This window comes from Geotrypetes seraphini, chromosome 2 (assembly GCF_902459505.1).
Source record: "Geotrypetes seraphini chromosome 2, aGeoSer1.1, whole genome shotgun sequence".
Classification (NCBI taxonomy): Eukaryota; Metazoa; Chordata; class Amphibia; order Gymnophiona; family Dermophiidae; genus Geotrypetes; species Geotrypetes seraphini.
In genome coordinates, this window is record NC_047085.1 from 438,499,424 (window position 1) to 438,520,984 (window position 21,561).

Below are 21,561 nucleotides of genomic sequence, written 5' to 3' on the forward strand. Positions count from 1 at the left end.
GCATAGAGGAATCTGACTGTCCAGTCTAGAAGAAAAGCATCTGCCTCCAGACAGTGAAGAGAGTAGAGTCTGGAACAGAACTGGGGCAGCTTGCTGTTGTGGGAAGACGCAAAAAGGTCTACTTGAGGAGTTCCTCCATTGAGAAAAAAATTGATGAAGAGTTGGTGAATTGAGCGTCCAGTCATGTGGTGTAGAATGTGACTTAATTTGTCTGCCAGTGAACTTTTCTCTCCTTGAATATAGACAGCTTTGAGAAAAATGTAGTGAGGGTTTGCCCAATTCCAAATTTTCTGAGCTTCCTGGCAAAGGAGAAGAGATCCTGCTCGTTAACATAGTACATAGCCACATGATTGTCTGTACAAATAAGAATGACTTGATATTGAAGAAGATGCTGAAAAGCCTTGAGAGCATTGAAAATCGCTCTGACTTCCAACAGATTTATGTGATGGTGACGATCTGTGGTGGACCAGTGACCTTGAGTACGGAGAACATCTAGATGAGCTCCCCAAGCGTAGGTTGATGAATCTGTCGTGAGAACCTTCTGGTGGGGAGGTGTTTGGAACAGTAAACCTCTGGATAGATTGGAAGAGAGCATCCACCATTGAAGAGATTTCTGAAGAGAAGATATTACTGTAATAGGTTGGGAAAGTGGATCGAGAGCCTGCGACCACTGAGAAGATAGTATCCACTGAGGAATCCTTAGGTGAAGACTGGCAAAAGGAGTCACGTGAACTGTAGAGGCCATGTGACCTAGAAGAACCATCATGTGCCTTGCTGAATGTGAAGGAAGGAAGGTCACTTAATAGCAAAGGTGTATGAGAGCATCCTGATGTTGCTGGGGAAGGAATGGTCTGAGCTGCACAGTATCTAGAAGAACTCTAATAAATTGAAGAGTCTGAAGAAGTCTGCAGTTGAGATTTGGGAAAATTGATTTCGAAGCCCAAATTTTGTACAAACAGTATAGTCTGTTGTGTCGCTACAGTAACCCCCTGAGACAAGAGGTCTTTGATGAGCCAATCATCCAGAAATGGAAAAACTTGGAAACCATGATTTCGCAAGGCTGCTGCCACCACTACCAGGCACTTGGTGAAAACTCTGGGAGATGATGCAAGGCCTAAAAGTAGAATCTTGTATTTGTAATGATGATTTCCCACCTGAAATCTGAGAAACTTGCAAGAGGCTGGGTGAATGGAAATGTGAGTGTAAGCCTCCTTGAAATCCAGAGAGTATAATCAATCATTTTGATCCAGAAGGGGATATAGTGAAACTAGAGATAGCATCCAAAACTTTTCTTTGACAACAAATTTGTTGAGAGCTCTGAGGTCCAATATCGGTCGAAGATCTCCCGTCTTCTTCGGGATGAGGAAATAGTGGGACTACGACCCCGTGTTCTGCTGGTCCAATGGAACCTTCTTGATGTCATTGAAAATGAGCAGAGATTTGACTTCCTGGAGAAGAAGAGAGGACTGATGAGGGTTGGAAGGAAACTCTCTTGGAGTATGATCTAGAGAAATACTGAGGAAATGAAAAGAAGAACCTTCTCCAATGATTTTGAGAATCCAGAGATCGGAGGTGATGAGTTGCCAATGATGATAGTATTGAAGCAGGTGGCCTCCAATGGGGAGAGGGAGAGACAGAGATAGATTGACTGAGATTATGCTCTCGAATAGTCGGTCAAAAAGGCTGATTTGACTTTGGAGCAGCCGAGGTTTGGGATTTCTGGGGACTCTGCTGACGCTGTTTTTTTGTTGTGGTCTGGAAAGAAGATTAGACTTTGGAGTATAGTGCCTCTGGTATGAGGAAGATGGCTTGTAAGGTTTAGAGGCAGAGGATTTAACCTTAGGCCTGAGCAACAAATTGAAAGACTTTTCATGTTCTGAAAGCTTCTTAGTTGCATTCTGAATGATGTCCCTAAAAAGTTCATCTCCTAGGCAGGGGATATTAGCTAACCAGTCTTGAAGGTTAGGATCCATGTCTGCTACCCTCAAACATGCAAGCCTCCTCATGGCTACTGAGATTGCAGATACTCTAGAACAGGGGTAGACAATTCCGGTCCTCGAGAGCCGGAGCCTGGTCAGGTTATCAGGATATCCACAATGAATATGTATGAGATGGATTTGCATGCACTGCCTCTTTGAGATGCAAATCTATCTCATGCATATTTATTGTGGATATCCTGAAAACCTGACCTGGCTCCTGCTCTCTAGGACCGGAATTGCCTACCCCTGCTCTAGAACAGTGATTCCCAACCCTGTCCTGGAGGAACACCAGGCCAATCGGGTTTTCAGGCTAGCCCTAATGAATATGCATGAGAGAGATTTGCATATGATGGAAGTGATAGGCATGCAAATTTGCTTCATGCATATTCATTAGGGCTAGCCTGAAAACCCGATTGGCCTGGTGTTCCTCCAGGACAGGGTTGGGAACCACTGCTCTAGAAGATAGCTCAAAGGCATCTTAAGAGGATTGCAACAAGTGTTGCCTGAGCTGTTGAAGAGTATGGAACATATGCTGAAACTGACTTCTGATGTGATGGCAGATATTTGAAGTAAGATGGCATAGTTTTGACCCAGTACTTCACATAGCAAGTGAAATAAAAGTTGCAATTTATGACTCTATTAGCGAGCATGGAATTCTGGTAGAAACATCTACCAAACCTGTCCATTTATCGACCCTCACGTCCTGGAGGGACAGTAGCGTAGATTTTAGAAGGAGCAGATTTTTTAAACAGTGGACTCTACTACGAGAGACTGGTGAGAGAGCTGAGACTTATCGAAACCAGGAATAGGGATGATCCTATATTAAGAGTCAAGCTTTCTGGGAGCAGCTGGTACAGAATAAGGGGAGTCCCAATTCTAACAATGAGTTTCTTTCAGGATATCATGTAAAGGAAGCTTGAGTAGTTCCTTAGGAGGATGTTTGATATCCATGGTCTCCATATATTCCTCTGAATATTTGGAATCTGCCTCCAATTTTACTGCCAGGTCTTTACTCATCTGCCTGATGAAACGAGTAAAAGAAACTGGTTCAGAAGGAGAGCAAAGAGAATGCTCTGCCTGAGAACCATAAGCTTCCATAGAAGATGGAGATACTTCATGAACAGACTGGAGATGTAGATCTGAATCCATAAGAATGGAAGGAGAACGGTACCTATGTTTTGGGCGGTACCAACTCGATGAAGCAGGTGAAACAGACTTCTTGCACTTGTCTGAGTGCATGGTAGAAATATGCTTGGACTTAGAAAAATGCTTGCCAGATTTGGTAGATGGAAACTATGGAGACAAATGTCTGGAACGACTAGATCTATGCCCAGAAGAATGACGCTTCTTATGCATACGTTCAGGAGAAGGTGATCAGTGCTTTGAAGAACGATGCTTCGGTGAAGGTGTCCGATGCTTTGAGGAGTGACGCTTAGGTGAAGGAGACCGGTACCTGGAGAAGCGATGCTTCGGGGAAGGAGACCAGTGTCTTGAAGATTGGTGCCGAGAAGCATGGCTCGATGACAATGATCCATGCCGAGAAGGCAGTACCGATGAGACAGTAGTGGTACCTGCATCGCGAATGGAGTGTCGTTCAGGCTGGGCAGACATGGGAGTGACCATCTAGAACATATCCCCAAACTCCAATTTAAAGAGAGCATCGAGCTTCTCTTTGAAAGCCTGCACCGATACTGTGGCTTGGACGCTGGTATCAATGGTGCCACAGCTTGCTCCAGAGAGGATGACATGGATGAAGATGCACCCCTCGAAGCGAGCCGCATTAATGGTCTCTGTTTGGCCAGTACGACTTGACTCTGTACCTTAGTGGCTGAGACACCGTCTGGGAAGCTGGTGACTTTTTAGCTGGATTACCTAATGGGGCTATAGCCTGTGACACCGACATGGAAGCAGGTACTTCGGATGATGGTGATGCCTTTGATGTCGTGGGCTTGGACGGTGTTGAAGGTACCTGTGATGCATCCATGGTACCGAAGAGTAGTTTTTGTTGGAGAAGGCAACTTGTAATGGAATGCTTTTGACGCGTGGAGCAGCGTGAACAAGATTATAGGCGGTGGCCTGGGCCCAGGCACTGGACATATCTCTTGTGGGGATCAGTTAAAGAAATAGTGCGCTGGCACCTGCCACACTTCTTAAGGCTGATTAATGGGCGGGACATGGAAGGGAAAACTGCTTCAGCCAAATTGAAACCCAAGGGCTGAGGTGGAGACAAAGGCTGAGCTGACTGTGTAGTAACAAGCCTCAGAGACCTTGAAGTCAAGCAGTGTGCTACTAGATTTGATATCAGGTCAGAATCTCAATCATTGGCTTGACTTCAAGGTCTCTGAGGCTTGTTACTACACAGTCACTTAATTTATTAGGTGCCAGTTATAGAGGTGATTGGGCTCAGTCATATTCTAGTACACCTCTTTTGTATTTGACTTTGTGGAGACAAAGGCCCCATCTTTAAAAATGGCAAAATGTAAAAAGAAAAGGAGAAGATTTTTTGTTTTAATGATTTATTTAGAAAAGTAAAAAACAGAAGAAGAAAAAATCAGAAATTTTGAGCATGGAAAGGCAAAAAAAAATGCAGAACGTTTTATACACGACTTCGTAGCTCAGATGAAAACTGAGGAGATGCATGCCTACGTCAGACGGGAAGGCACTCATGCATGCGCAGTGCGGGCAGTCACAAACTTTCTAAAGTTCTTAAAGTGCACATACACTTTTGTAGTTATCCATCCCAGGGCTCCATGGATGACGTCACCCACATGTGAGAATATGCTGCCTGCTTGTCCTGGGATAAAGGATATATAAGGGGGAGGTTAATGGGAGTATGGATTGGATTCAGATATAAGGATTTCATATACCACCTTTCTGTGATTACAATCAAAGCAGTTCTTATATTATATACAGGTATTTTGTACCTGAGGCAATGAATGGAGGGTTAAGTGATTTGCTCAGAGTCACAAGGAACTGCACAATGGGAATCAAACTCATTTCCCCTGGCTCTCAGGCCACTGCACTAACCACTAGGCTACTCCTTTACTTCTAAGAAAGGGACTTGAGATGGAAGGGGGTTGAGTGATAGGGAAGTAGTTGGGACTGATAAAGGGATGAAAGGCAAAGGAAGATACATGAGCTGGGGAGAGAATAAGTGCAGAGAGTGGAGATGGAGATTTGAAATGTATGTGAAAGATGAAAAGAGAGAGGAGGCTAGAGAAGGAATAAGAGGGGATGGGTAGACTAGGAAAGTACACAGGAAATGTAAAGCTAGTAATTAAGTGAAAATTTAAGAGAAGAACTGGATACATTTTCCTATAGATGTTACAAAGCAACAGAGGGCAGGGATTCAAAAGTGCCATGAACAAAGCACAGTAGGGAAGAAACACAGTGGGTTCCAAGAATTGGTATGAACAAATTTATTAGTGGATCCAACACAGGCCTTGTTTTGGAAATATGCCTGAGTCATGGGTATACAATAAAAAGCCTAAAGCATGAGACATAATCTTTTCTAGGCCACACAATGCCTTTCTAGTCTATATAGTTATATTTTTACTTAACTTTGTTACAATCCATTTTACACACTCTGTATTATGTGTATATATATATGTGTGTATTAGGCCTAGGCCTGCAAGAAAATTTTAATCACAATCGTGTTGTGTGTTAGCAATTAATTGTGATTAATATCTAAGATATTTTTAAAGAAAATACAACAAACAAAAAAAATTATTGAAATCTAGCATAACTTGTCTAGCTGTAGTTTACTCTCTATCTTTTATCTGCTACCTAGTCCCCATTTTCTTTCACTCTCTCAGCTATATCCTGGTTTACCCTTTCTCTTATCTCGAGGCCAGTGTGTCTCCTCTTTTCTTTTCCCAACTCACCCTTCATATCCAGTATCTCTCTCCCTACCTCTCTGCATCCAGTTTTCCCCTTCTCATCCTCAATCTCATCGGATCTATCTCTTCCCTCCTCACTGCTCTCCAAGTTCAGCATCTCTCTCTCTTCCTCCTTACCCCCCAATGTAGCTCCTCAGTCCCCTCATTGGATATCTCTCTTCCTTATCCACCCCCTCCATGAGTGCAGCATTTCTCTGTCTCTTTGCAGCACCTATCTCCCTCCTTGCTCCCTCTCCTTTCCCTGATGCAGCACCTCTTGCCTCACATGCCCCCGAGCCCAGTGCTTCTTTCCTTTTCCATGCCCCGCATACCTCTCTCCCTCCTTGCTCGCCCTCCCTCGATGCAGCACCTCTCTCCCCTTTCCCCTGAGTCCTGCGTTTCTTTCTCTCTCCTTGCCCTCCATGCATCATCTTTCTCTATCCTTGCCCCCCTCAATGTACCAACTCTCTCCCTCCTTGCACCCCCCCAATGCAGCAACTCTCTTCCTTCTTGTTCCAACAGATTATCTGGTCTCTGTTGGAATCCGCTGCTTCTCTGGATCTGAAAGAGGCAGTGGTGTCAGCATCAGCATGTCTCTGCTACTGCTAGCTCTGCCTGACCCAGAAACAGGAAGTTACATCAATAACTTCCTGTTTCTGTGTCAGGCAGAGCTAGTGGCAGTATGGACATGCTGATACCACAGCCTCTTTCAGAGCAAGAAAAGTGGAGTCCTGACACAGAAAGATCAGGTAATTGTGAATTGTGGTAAAATTTTTTAATCATCGTTAAAGATTTAGCATGTTAACTGCGTTATTAATGTGCTAAATCTGCAGTCCTACACCTACAAATAATTTTTATACTCTTAGCTTTCCATTAGGTATCTTTTTATATAATTTTGTCCTAATAAGATTTTTTTATTTTAACTTTATAATTTGCTCCCCCTCCCTTACAAAGGCATGGTAATGGCTGCCACGCAGCAAACACTCCAATGCCCATTGAATTCCTATGGGCGTCGGATTGATTACCACAGTTCACATCGATAATCGCCTTTGTAAAAGGGGGCCTTGTTTTTAATGGATTGACTTAAATGTTGTATGCTTTTAAAGTAATAGGTCACTATAAATATTTTTTTTATTGTAGACCCCTGAGGCAGGTATATTGCTGAAATACACCCCATGTTGGGTCATCTAATAAATTTGTTCCTTCACACCAATTCTCAGGGTCCATTGTACTTTCTACAAGGGAATGTGGCACAGTGGTTAGAGATACAGCCTCAGACCCTGAGGTTGTGGGTTCAAACCCCATGCTGCTCCTTGTGACCCAGGGCAAGTCACTTAATCATCCACTGCCCCAGGTACATTAGGTAGATTGTGAGCCTACTGGGACAGATAAAGAAAATGCTTTGAATGTAGTTGTAAAACTACAAAAAGGTAGTATACAAGTCCCAATCTTGCACCAGTTCTCCAATGGAGGGGGATAAGAAGGAATCTAGGTAAAAAAGAAGATGAGAGAAATTGAGAAAAAGATATTACAAATGAATCAATGCCAAAGGCAGACGTAGGGGAGGAATGGAAGCAGGAAGATAGAGAAAATGGAAATGAGATCCAAAAAAAGTACTCGGGAGAAAACCAGAGGAAGTGATAAAAAAAGAGTAAGAAAAAAGTAACCTTCTGATGTGGGGCCATTCTTGACGTGGGGCCATTCTTCCCTCCCTCTCCACTATTCTATGTTCCTCCTCCGTCCTTGTTCATTTTATCTCTCCCTCCTTCCATTGTAGTTCCTCTTCTTTATTTTTAATCCCTGTAAACCGTGTCGAGCTCCACTTCCGTGGAGATGACGCGGTATATAAACTCAAGGTTTAGTTTAGTTTAGTTTAGTTTAGCCCTTACATCTGTAGGGTTTACAACACAAAACTGACCAAAAGATGGGCAGCATAAGCAAAATTTTGCTCAAAAAGTCACAACTCCTTGTGCTGACCATGGCTGCAGGAGCTTTATAGTATCACAAATGATTTATTAATATATATTTGTTTGCCTAATTTTTCAAAGTTTAAAAGATAAAAACAAGTAGACTAAGGCATATATGATGTTTCAAGTGGAGAGGCATAATCAAAATATATGTCTAAGTCCAATTCGGACATATGGCGCTAAACACCCAAAGTCGGCAGTGGTAAAATGTCCATTTTTTGAGAATCGTCTATCTGAACTGCCAGTATGTCTATCTTTATACTACATTTTCGATCAAAAATTCATCCAAGTCCCAAACATCCAGAACAAGACCATTTGGACATGGGAGGGGCCAGCATTGTGATGGACTGGCCATCCAGACATAGCAACAGAGCAATAGGGCACTGCTGTGAACTTCACAAAAAGGGTACCAAATAAACATCTCAACAGAACTCCCTTATATGTTATGGAGAGTCCCCCAAAACCCACTATACCCACTTGTCTACAACCCCAATAGCCCTTACGGCTGCAGATGGCACCTATATGGCAGTAGAGTAGGATTGGGGGTTGTGGGCTCACATTTTCTACCATGAATGTAGTTGTTAGAGTGGCTTATGGGCCTGGGGCTCACTAGCCCACCGCCCAGGCTACTTAAGACACCTTTGTACAACTCTACTAGGCTTTCCTATTTCAGGTGCTGATGTTCCGGATCTTTGTGGAGGTGAGAGGGGGTCCGTGAATACTGGGGGAGTGTGTGTGTATGGGGGTCTTTACTTTGTCTCTATAGTAGTTATCTGGTCACATTGGATACCTTTTTGGCACTTATACCTGTTTTTATATCGTCTTATCTCACAACATATAAGTTTCATCCAGGAAGTCTCGTAAAACATTTGATTATCCCTGCAGGATGACTAAGTATAGGTTAGCCCACATCCCGCACAAATACCGCCCTAACTACCCCTCCACATATGCCCCTTTCAGCTCTGGGCGCACAGTGGCATTCAGAGGTCTAAAAAGTCCCGTGATATGTCCAAAAATTTGGTTTGATTATCGGAACTTGGATGACCTTTCTTTTAGGTCGTCCAAGTGCTGACTTGGGCGGGTTTTTAGACGTGTTTAAGTTTTGATTATGAGCCCTTTACTGTATGTAGGTAAAAATAAAGAATAGGAGTTCTATACCTGTTTCTCAGACAAAGCCATTTGGATTTCCATTTCTTTTTTATGTTTAATATTCTGTTAAAAAAAAAATCCACAAAGCTCATTAACAACACAAGCACATAAACATTTACATAGGGTTAAATGGATACTGGGGAGCACAAGAAGCATAATCACATTTTCTATGAGATAATGTTAGTGGGGGTCAATATTCAGTACGGTTTAAGCTGAACTATGCTGTGGGCCAGGAACCAATATTCAGCAGCATTTAACCACAGAACTTGGCTCTAATCACCTCAGCATTCTCCAGTTAGTGCTAGGGCAGTCAAGGGGCAGAGCTGGGAATTATACAGTCACTAGCAATATTCAGTGCTGGTGCCCGAATAGCTAACTGGACAAGCTGGACCACAGAAGAAGCAATCCTAAATTTCAAGTTTCAAGTTTAATATAGTTTTGATTATTCGCTTAATCATAATTCTAAGAAATGTACATAACACTAAAATTACAAAATTTAGGGAACAATACAATACATAACAAGAACTGAGTTTTGCATGACTAATGACAAACTTAACAAACCCATAGACACAGGGAAAGGAAGGGAAAAGAACTACAAGTTATTTGATAGTAAATAAGACATTCAAGGGAAATACATGAGGAAAGGAGAAGTCTGTATACTTAAGTGAAGCTATACAGTAAAGTTATAATCAGGCCAGTAACCTGGCTTGCTAATTATCAAAGGCATCCTTAAAAAGGAAGCTTTTTAATTTGCTCTTAAATTTTTCCAAGTTGCTTTCTTCCCTCAAGTAGATAGGGAGCAAATTTGGCTAGTTAGCTACAGATATACATGTATGGCATTGAATATTGGATATACTGCACTTGTATAACTTCTTGGTGTGACCACTGATTGAGATTTTCACTACTGGTACTGCATATGGCCGACACTGAATATCCATTTGCAGGACAAATTTGAAATGTGGACATACATTTAGTTTTATTGGATAAACTATTACTACTATCCATTCAGGTTACATTTTAATGTTAATGTATTTTACATTTTGATTCTTTCTGTACTTGGTGCTTAAACATACTTCCTCCTCTTATTGTTATCTGCCTAGAAGTTACTTGGTTAAACGGAATATAATTGCAAAAAATTAAATTAATAAATTACACATCTCTAGGAGAGAATTGGTTGCCTTCCAGCTCCATTGTCAATGTTTTTAAGAATAGCACTGGCTGATCTGCCACCTTTTCTTCTAGCTCTCTCAGTGTACATATTTTATTGCTTTTCATACTGACATAAGTCACTAAGAAATGAGTTTTCAAGGAATTGCTGAACAAATTAGATAACTGATTAATTTCAACAGCTTATGTTTTAGGAAAATTTCTGGCAAATTTGACAAGCTATGTTTCAGCTAAATCTAACCAAAGTAACATAGTAAATGACAGCAGATAAAGACCCAAATGGTCCATCCAGTCTGTCCAACCTTACCCTCTCTTTAAATTACTTTAAATTTAATTTAAATTTTCCATTTTATTAACTATTTCCAAGCTCTGCCCATCTACTGAAGTCTCCATCAAAGCTCACTCCAGCCCATCTAAACCATCCCAGCTGTTGAAGCCCATTCTCAAGTCTGCCCAGTACTGGACTTAGTTCTTCAATATATACCATTATTTTCTGATTCGAGATCCTTTGTGTTCATCCCATGCTTTTTTGAACTCTGTCACCATTTTTCTCTCTACCACCTCCCTCGGGAGCGCATTCCAGACATCAATCACCCGCTCCATAAAGAATTTCCTTACATTACTATTCAGTCTACCACCCCTCAACCTCAAATTATGCCCTCTAGTTTTGCCAATCAAAATTTTGCCAGCTAGATTTGAAACTGCTATTTGGGGGGAATTCTATAATTGGTGCCGGTATCTGCAACCGTCTAAGAAGCGGCAACAGATAGCATGTCAATCATGAATCAGCGATGATTATAGAATTTTGCTTTTTTACACCAGTGCCCTAAATGTTGGCCAGTATTTTATAAACCTACATTTAAGGCATCAGTGTCACGCTTACGGAAGTGCCTAGGGGCGCCTAAGGTCACTTCCAGCATAAGCCAAGCCCATGCCAACCTTAGGCATCCTTACGTGCCCCTAAACACTTCGGTAAGCGCGACATCGGCACCTTCATTTTTTTAGAAAACATGCATCTGGATTGGTTGGTTGGCTGGCTAACTTTCAGGTCGTCTTCAAAAATTTCCCTCTTTGTAAAGAAGACCAGTGCTAACCAGCAAAGTTAGAAGACTACACTAGGAATGTTCCTGGAGCTGCTATTTTTTGGCTGTCTTAATTTGATGGGCCTGTGAATTTACATGGTTAAATAAATTTAACTGGCTAGTAGGGATAAAGTTTTCAAAGCATAGGTTTAATTTGAGCTTCATGAGGCAGCTAGCCCCAAAATATCTAAGCAACCAGGCAAATGTGCAAAAACAGATTTTTTATTCCTCTTGCAAGTCACTTTACAGATCATAACTCAGCTCATGTTCACGTTCACTGAGCCCTGGCTCGAATTGCGGCCTGATCACCATCAGCTGCCGCATCAGGTCTCGTTAGTGTTGGCACTCTTCCCTTACTGACGGCGGCACGGGTCTTTCTCAAAGTTGAAGGTCCCGCCGCCGGAATCTTCATTGGCTCAGCTAGGGCGCAATGGACCAATCGCAAACGATCTCAGAGTTCTAAGGTCGTTTGTGATTGGCCCATTGTGCTGCAGCTGAATCAATGGAAAAAAAAACAACCCCTCAGCAATAGGAGGTCCGGAACCGGCCAAAGAGTAGCCCAAAAAATTGCAGAGATTTGTGAGCTTCTGTAATGAGAACTGCTGTGGTCTGTCAACTAGATTTTGGAAAGGTAATTGTTGTTTCACTATTTAACAAGTGCCACTCCAGACTGTCTGTCTGAAATTCACAGCCGGGCGCTCACTTAAATTAGCTGGGCGGAGCACCTGGCTAAAAGTCACTAGGGAGAACACTGTTTTATATGCAAAATGGTACCTGAAATCACAGTGTTGACAGAGCAGGAACAGCATCTCCCATTAAAAAGTGAATTTTTTTCTTACCTGATAATTTCCTTTTTTTAAACTCCTGTTAGATCATCCAGAGCTATGGGATGAGTCACCTTTCCTGCAGATGAAGGTCCATGGGTTGTGCCCTCTTTCCAGAAGATGGAGGCAGCGACTGGAAGATTAGGTTCTTACCTGGATAATCTCTCTGTTAATCTTAACAGGAGTCCATACATTAGGTGATCAATCCCAAGCCATGAACTGGCTTTGCAGAAGTGTAAAAAAAATTAAAATTGCCAAAACCCTAAAGAAAATACCAAACAAATCAGCAAATTGTATGGACATTTAAACAAACATTGTATGGACATTTAAATAAACAAATTGTATGGACATTTAAACAAACATTTTCTCATTGCACTTATGTGTATATGAATAGTATGTGCAGCCAACTGAAAATAGAAGACTTTTCCCATGAGAGAGGGGGGTGAATGATATATGCACACATTTTTTCACTTTTTTGTTTAGAGTTGGAGTTTGATTTTTTGCTTCACATTATCACTAAAAGGTAAAGACATTATGATGTACGGGGTGAACTCAATTGGGCGGTAGTGATTGTCCACATAAGAATTGTCAGCCCAGGCGATACTGCTGTAAATCTTATTTATTTATTTCAGTTCCCCAGTACTGAGGTCTCTTCCATAGAAATTTATGTTAGGTGAAATATAATTATGGAATTATTTTATATCGTATCACCCTCCTCTCCTTGGAGGTCTCTCTCCCCATACAATTTGCCGATTTTTTAGTTATTTTGCAAAAGTGTATCACTCACAGCTTTCTGTACCTCCCTCATTTTCAGTGGAGTGGAGTGCCCCCTTCAGTTCATTCCAAAGCAATCAATCTCCACTGGAATAGAATACAAAGAAGGAGGAGTAGGAGGATCTTCACCCCCCCCCCAATATCATACATATCTGTTCTACTCTGCAACTTATAAATGCTTGTTAATTGTTCTTTTTTTTAACATAGCAGCAATAGTGAACCAACCTGCCTTATGCAACAAACACTAACATCAAAGGAGCTAGAAGCTCAACAAGTCAGGATTTCTCAATGCTCAGCATCTGACTGACAGTTCTGGAATTTAGTAATATCCAAGGCTGAAAGTGGGTGAATCAGGAATATTGAGGGCAGGCTGTACAGATTCCTGTGAAGATTAACAGAAAGAAAATTATCCAGGTAAGAGACTAATCTTTCATTCTGTTGCATTTACACAGGAGTCCGTACGCTATGTGATATACCAAAGCAATGGCCAATGTCTAGGTGGGACAGAGGAGCTTGCTTGCAAGATTGAGAACACAAATGGCATCCTCCCAAGCTGCCACGTCTACTCTGTAGAACCTCGTAAAGGTATGGAGAGTAGATCAAGTAGCTGCTCTACAAATCTCTGTGGAAGGAATTTTCTGAAACTCCATCCATGAAGATGCAACTCTCCTGGTCGAGTGCACTTTATAAGAAACCGGCATCTATTTGCCACAGGTGATATATGCTGACAAAATGGCCATGCAAATCCAATTGGCTATAGAGGCCTTGGACGTCGGTTTGCCCTATCTGGCTAGCACAAATAGATGGTCTAAAAGACAAAATTGATTAGTCTTTTCCAAGTAGTGATGTTAAACTCTTTGTACATCCAGTTTCTGTAAAATGTTATCCTGCTTACCCCAGCCCGTTGGTTGAAAAGCAGGCAAGCAAACCTCTTGGTTGATGAGGAAATCTGATATAACCTTCGTAAGGAAGGAACAGTACAGAGAGCTACCCCAGCCTCTGTGATCTTGAGGAAGGACTCTCTGTAGGAGAGAGCTTGGAATTCCGATATTTGTCTTGCTGAGATGATCGCCAACAGGAACACTATCTTCACCATGAGGTTCAATATGGATGTTTCCTGCAGTGGCTCATACAGAGGCTTAGTAAGAACTTTTAAAATGATGTTAAGATGCAAGGATGGAAAAGAGTAACGTAGCGGAGGCCACAACCAGAGTGCTCCTCTTAGGAATGGTTTCACATCTGGATGAGCTGCCAGCGAAACTTTACCTCCTTGCATCTAGATGTATGAGAGGCCTGCCACTTGAACTTTGAGGTATGTCCCTATAAATCCTTTTTCCTGACCAGCCTGCAGAAAGGCAAGGATAACTGGAATGGGAGCCTGTAGCGGTTCCACCCAATCCCTTTTGCACCAATCTTGAAAAGCCTTCCAAGCCTCAGCATAGGCCACCATTGTGGTATACTTTTTAGTCCGGAATAGAGTAGCAATAACTACATCTGAATAGCTCCTGCAAACTAGGGCCATGCGCTAAAGAGCCATGTCATAAAACCAAAGTGCTCTGGACACTCCATGGGAACTGGTCCCTGACAGAGAAGCTCCAGATGAACAGGAAGCTTGAGGCTCCTGTCCATTAGAAGATTTACTAGGTCCGCATACCATGGTTTGTGAGGCCAGTCTAGGGCAACTAGAATCACCAGTCCTGGCTGAATTATGATCCTGCAACTGAGCCGGCCCACCATGGGCAAAGGAGGAAAGACATATAGGAGATCCTTGCTTGGACAGGGCTGAACTAATGTGTCCAACCCTGAGCTTCCTGGTACTACTCTTCGAATGTAGAAACTCTTCACTTTCAAGTTGTTGGCAGAAGCCATCAAATCCATCACCGGTCTGCCCCAGTGATGTACAATGAATTTGAATACCCTGTGGTAGAGAGAGCATTCTCCTGGGTCAAGAATCTGCTGGCTGAGAAAGTAAGTCTAAATTATCCCCACCCATTATATGAGCTGCAGAGAAGGCTTGCAGATGGGTATCTGCTCATTGGAACAGCAGCTGAGCCTCCAGATGTAAGGAAGCACTTTTGGTGCCTCCCTTTTTGTTCACTTATGTTACTGCAGTGGCATTGTCAGAAAACACTCTTACAGTTTTTCTGTCCAGGACCATTGCCAGAGATCTCAATGCTAACCAGATGGCTTGCAGCTCCAGATAATTTATGGACCACCCCCTCTAATGGTGAGTCCACTGTCCCTGAACTGAGCAGTCCCTGCAATGGCCTCCCCAGCTGAACAGGCTGGCATCGGTCATGAGAGTCACTCATAAGGTGATTCGGAGTGTCATTCACTGTGACAAGGAGTCTCCCTGGGGCCCGCAGCATAAGCTGTTCCTTGCTGTCCCTGACCAGGGGAGCTGCATCTGGAGAGAATGATGCTGAGGGGACCACCAAGACAGAAGAGACAGTGGAGAGGTTTCAGAAAGCACAGACGCTGGCCCAGAAGTAGCATACAACAAGCTGGCTCCATAGATCCACCCAAGGGTTTGCCCTGCAAGATACAGTCCATCTCTACAGAATCTGCACCTTTCTCAGGCAGAGAATCCCCAAATAAGGAGTCTCAGGGCACAGAAGCCTCAAAAATGAAACTTACAACAAAAATTAAATAGAGTAGATCAGAAACACCTTCTGTTCGCTTGCAGAAGGAAAAACTGAAGGGGGCACTACACTCCTCTGGGAATGAGAGAGGTATAGAAAGCTGCGAGTGATACACTTCTGCAAAGCCGGTTCACAGCATGGGATTTATCACCCAACATATGGATTCCTGTGAAGATGTAACAGAATTAAAGATTATGATAAAATCACTGATATAAGGAGTGGTGCAGCCAGGAACTTTCCAGTATGCTAATGCCAAACCACTTAACAAAGAGACCAAAATAATTAATGGAAAAAAAAACCTCAAGAAAATCAAACCTGAACCTGAACCGAGGCCCTCTGCACCTCTGTGCAGAGTAACAGACCCAAAGCCTGGTACATCGAAACCTTAAAAGCAGCAAAACAATTATGCTGTCGACTGGAACAACAATGGCAAAAGCACCAAACTCCACACCACAGAGCACTATGGAAAACAATCATTGCCTATAAATTTCACCTATCTGAAGACACCCCCCCCCCCCAATACTTTGCCACTCAAATAGAACATAAAGCACTAAACAGCAAGAAACTTTTCAACATCATATGCTTCTTAACCACTCCACTAAAACCAAGTGCACAAGATCTTGACAGCCACTTCAAAGACAAAATAAAAAAGGTTCAAGAAGACATAACATAAGCTGCAAGTATCATCACACCTATCGATCTCCTCTCACACAATATGGATGATCAAACTCCAGCAGATCGAACCTGAAGTGAATTTTAAACCCTAACAACAGTGGATGTCACCTCTCAACTAAAGAAACTCTCCACGCTTAGCTGCATACTAGACACCCTCCCTACCAAACTACTCGCAAGTCCACCTGAAACAATTATTTACTGGCTCAAAATCCCTTTCAAAGTCATCCTTCGATTTGGCCACCTATCACCTCTAATTTTAGACCTATTGCCAGTATTCCTCTGGCTACTAAGATATAGGAAGGTTTGGTAAACGCTGAATTAGTTACATACTTGGATAAGTTTAGCATGAGAATCAATCTGGTTTTCGGTCAGGATTTAGTACCAAAACAATCATGGCCTCTCTGTTTGATTATTTGCATTCATTATTCAGTCAAGGTTCAAGTGTGTTAATTCTGCAGCTAGATCTGAGCAGCGCTTTTGATCTGGTAGATCATACTATTTTGTTGGATTGTTTGGAATCCATTGGAGTTGCAGGTAATGTCTTGAACTTATTTCGTGGCTTCCTGGGTAAAAGATCGTACCAAGTGTTTAAAGAAGATACCTTGTCTTATCGTTGGGAAAACTCCTGTGGGGTCCACCAGGGTTCACCTCTGTCCCCCACTTTGTTTAATATTTATCTTGCTTCCTTGGGAAATTTGTTGCAAAGTTTAAAGCTCAAGTTCTACATTTATGCAGATGACATTACTATAGTCATCCCGTTAACTTGTCTGTCGCCAGAGTTCATAAATTTTTTAGCGATTATTTTAAGTCAGATTGAACTTTGGATGACTGCTTATAAATTGAAATTAAATGCGGAAAAAACTACATTTTTTTTAGCAACTCCCAATGATAAGATTAAAGAAACAACAATACACGTGAATGGGTTGGACTATAATATAGAACAATCCATAAAAATATTGGGTGTGACTCTGGATAAACATCTCACATTGGAACAACATACGGATTTATTGTTTAAGAAATGTATCTCTATGCTCTGGAAGCTTTGTACCATTAAGAGGTATTTCAACGAAACTTCCTTTCATTTACTGGTACAGTCTTCTATCTTAAGTATTCTCGATTATTGTAACATTATATATCTAGGTACTTACAAGAAAATTTTCAAAAAATTGAGAGTAATTCAGAATACTGCCGTTCGCCTCATTTTTGGTTTATAAAAAAATGGGAGCATATCATTCCTTTTTATTTGAAACTCCATTGTTTGCCGATAGAGATAAGAATTCTGTTCAAATTTTCTTGTATTTGTTATAAATCAGTTTCGGGTTTGTAACCAGGTTATCTTGTGTCTCATTTTTCTTTGACCACACATCTTATTTTCATATCCCTTCATAAAATCCTGTCATTATAAGAAGTTCCTTGAGAGAACCCTCTCATTTCAAGCCGCTAAATTGAATGTATGGCTTGGAAAAATTATGTTAGAGGTCTCTTCCTATCTTGATTTTAGAAAATTGTTAAGACTCAACTCTTTCATAGGCTGGTATCTTAATGCATTCTGCTTCATTTTATTCAATCAAGTTCAACTTGATGTATTTTATCTGTTCTATGTATTATTTCTTTCCCTGCCATGCCGGTATTTTCTGCATAATTTTGTAATTGCTTTCTGTCTTTATCTGTTTTTAAGTCCATTATTCTAATTTGTATTTTATCTGCAGCCCATGTATTAGCTCACCTTGTTGTGAACCGCCTAGAACTTTTTCGGTATGGTGGTATATAAGAATAAAATTATTATTATTATTATCATGGGCCGCATAGCCCTGATATCTATACCCATGGCCCAAGACACAAACCTTTCCTCACCATCCAATTACAGAACAATCACAGGCATTCCCATACTAACCAAACTGATAGAAACCCTAGCCTGCAAACAACTCAAGGCATATACAGAACAACACTCTTGTCTCTACCCAACACAATATGGATTCAGAGCTCAACACAGCACAGAACTCCTAATCCTAACCTTCACGACCATTGCTAAGCAATCTCTAAGCAAAGGACACCAAGCAATTCTTCTCCAGTTTGACAGCTCTGTAACCTTTGACTCAACAGATCACGATCTTCTCCTGCTAAGACTCGGTGAGATTGGCATCGGAGGCCCAGTACTCAACTGGCTCCTCACCTTCCTAACCAACAGAGTATATGTAGAATGGAAAAATGATTCATTCTCTAGCACTTGGAAATCATTCTGTGGTGTCCCTCAAGGGTCCCCTCTATCACCAATCCTCTTCAACTTATTCATGAGCTCCCTAGGCTACTGCACCTTCGAAAGTGATGAACACCTCCTAACATATGCCAATGACATCTTTCTCCTCATGCAGTTAGTCCCAGCCTCCACCTATATCCCAGAAAAAAAATTGAAATTGCATAAGCAAAATATCTAAAAGGGCCACCTCCAACAAACTCATCAAAACCAAATTGCTTGGGTTCCATACATCACTACAAACCATTCCCAATTCACAAAATCTTCCCTGAGGCACTAACCTCCAAATATGCAAAACCACAAAAGTGCTTGGTATCATCCTAGCCTCTGCCTTCACCTATTTACCCCAAACTGAGGGAAAAACCCCCATTTACAGCATGAAAAGACTGCAGGCCCTTCTTCTATGAGCACCACTTTGCCATCTTGGTGTAACAGAAACATGATGACAGATAAAGGCCAAATGGCCCATCTAGTCTGCCCATCCACAGTAACCATTATCTCTTTCTCTCTGAGAGATCCCACATGCCTATCCTAGGCCCTTTTGAATTCAGACACAGTCTGTCTCCGCCACCTCATCTGGGAGACTGTTCTATGCATCTGCCACCCTTTCTGTAAAAAAGTATTTCCTTAGATTACTCCGGAGCCTATCACCTCTTAACTTCATCCTATGCCCTCTCATTGCAGAGTTTCTCTCACAACTGGACTATTGCAACTCACTATACGTAACCCTGGGTACCACACAACTATACAAGCTTCAGCTAACATAAAACACCACAATCAGACTGATCTTCTGTCTATCAAAATACAATATTATTCTTCCATTCACACAGGCTTCATATGCTTATATATAGACTCGCATATATTGTAAAACACTAACTGACATAAAATCTTCTATACAGATAACAGTGAGTGTATGTTTATAGTGCTGGGCTCAGATCCGCTCACCCCTATGCTTAATCAAACTCAAAGCCAAGGCAGCTGATTGGGACCATCATTACCACAGTACTGTCCCAAATACGCCAAAGTCTATATTTTATCAGAACCAGATATATATATCAAATATAGAATGGAACTTATCTGGAGACGTGGCTGTTCACTTTCAGCTGCTCTCTGTTGTGCTGAAAACTACCCAAAATAACTGCAAACTTCATAAAATTAAACATGCATTCCCGATGGTGCCTTGACCTGATCCCTCTACTCGAGTTTCGCTCCATGCATCATCAGGAGGGAGTATACTACAAAAAAATATAAAACACTAAATTTTACTAACAAATCCTACTGGCCATTGTAAGCCGTATCTGAACACCCACCCATAAATACCCACAGTATCTAAGAATCTACAGATCTTCACTTCTTAAAATCTAATCTCCATTGTTTAATAAATTTCAATACCAGACCTTTCGGGATTTGGGCTCTTGCCTGGGAAAAGACTGCTGATCGGACTCCTAAAAGGACACTGACCTGTGACCTTTATAATACGATCCGGGAAACTCACTCAGATTCTAGCCTTGAACTGAAAAAGAGGCTAAGATTTATGGTGGGGGACCTATTACCTTTCAAAACTGTATCGATATTAAGTATCTCATGCCCAGTGTATTTCCCACGATCCTCCCGTCACAGTACTTACAAGCCCATTCACCCCCTTATAAACTGCCTACTGGATAAACAACTGTAAATTGAATTAAATTAGAAACAAATATACTAACCACTCGACCTCCTGGTTTAGCCCCATTGAATAAAGGGTCTGCCACTCATGAATAAATCATTGTTCACAGGTTAACAGAAACTGTGAAATATCCCCACCTACTGACAAGTTTGAGTTAAAACTGTATATTGTAATTCTTGTTCAGAATAACCCTGTTCCACCCAATGAACCACCAAAGGGGCTTGCATACAGCCGGTAAATATGTTGTACAAATGCTCTCCTATACAGGTCTTAATCATTCGTTTTGTATGACCGATATAATACTTTTGACAAGGGCATCGTACGAGTATACAATACACGACCCCCGTAGAAGTACAATTCATATTAGATCTTAAATAAAACATTCATTGATGAAAATACGATTACCTCCACAAGCTTCACTGGTCACCTATAGCATCCAGAATACACTTCAAAACATCCTGCATTTTGCACAAGATACATCACGCCAACTCGGTGGATGCGATAACTCATATCTTCTCTGAACTCAAATTCTCATCTGTGAGAATCTTCAACACCTCCAAAATGCTCCTCCCCTCCCCAAAGGGGGTCAAATTCAAATGCATATTCAACACACTATTCACCTATGTATATTGTGACAAAAACTGGAATACCTTCCCCATGGACGCAAGATTGCAAATCAACTACCTGAAGTTCAGAAGAAATCTGAAAACATTCCTTTATAGCAACCATCTCCCACAAGATGGCCCTTTAGACCTCCAAGGGTTCCAGGCCCTGACTTTTGTGATCCTACCTTTCATTTCTCCCGCAAGCCCCTCACTTGCTTTGTCTCCTCTTGTTTGTAAAATATTGTACCAACTATTTCTGTAAACTTTTGTCCCCCCATCTAAAAAGAGACAGAATAGAATTGGAAAAAGTCTAGAGAAGAGCAATAAAAATGATAAGGGGATGGAAGGATTCCCTTATAAAGATAGGCTGAACAGATTGGGACTCTTTGGCTTGAAGAGGAGACGACTGAGGCCCAGATGCACTAAAGCCAACGATCGTCGTTACACCTGTTTTAACAGCGTTAGCGACGATCACATTTGCCAACCGGATGCAGAAAACGGCTCATCACCTGGTTTTCTGCATGATTGCTCATTCCTCAATCCAGCTATGTAAATAAGCTGATTAATATTAAAATGCCATATAAACTAGTTGAGCGATTGATGCTCTAACTATATTCTTAATTGTATCCATGACATCCTGTTTGTTTGTCTGTCTTGGCTGTTTAGATTGTAAACTGTTTCGAGCAGGGACTGTTTTCTTCTTTGTGACTGTACAATGCTGTGTGTGTCTGGTAGTGCTATAGAAATAATTACGGTAGTAGTAGTAGTAAAATGTTTTATCAACTACTTTTGTAAATTCCCTATGGTACAAGAGCTCTTATTCAAATTGTAAATTGCCTTGAACCTTTATATGCACTGAGCGATCCTCAAATCTTTGATTAGATTCTAAGCTATAAATT

At 41.6% G+C, this 21,561-nt stretch overlaps 1 protein-coding gene across 1 annotated transcript in view; it reads right to left on the reverse strand.

Moving 5' to 3' along the window:
- Positions 1-4,710: 4,710 nt before the first annotated feature.
- The window catches only part of C2H10orf67 (chromosome 2 C10orf67 homolog), a 215,422-nt gene continuing 198,571 nt past the window's right edge, over positions 4,711-21,561 (reverse strand). The window contains exons 9-10 of the mRNA XM_033932886.1: positions 8,983-9,036; positions 4,711-4,773 (exon numbers count right to left, since the gene is read on the reverse strand). Of these exons, the coding sequence (XP_033788777.1) occupies positions 4,711-4,773; positions 8,983-9,036 (117 nt within the window). The remainder of the gene's footprint in view (positions 4,774-8,982; positions 9,037-21,561) is intronic.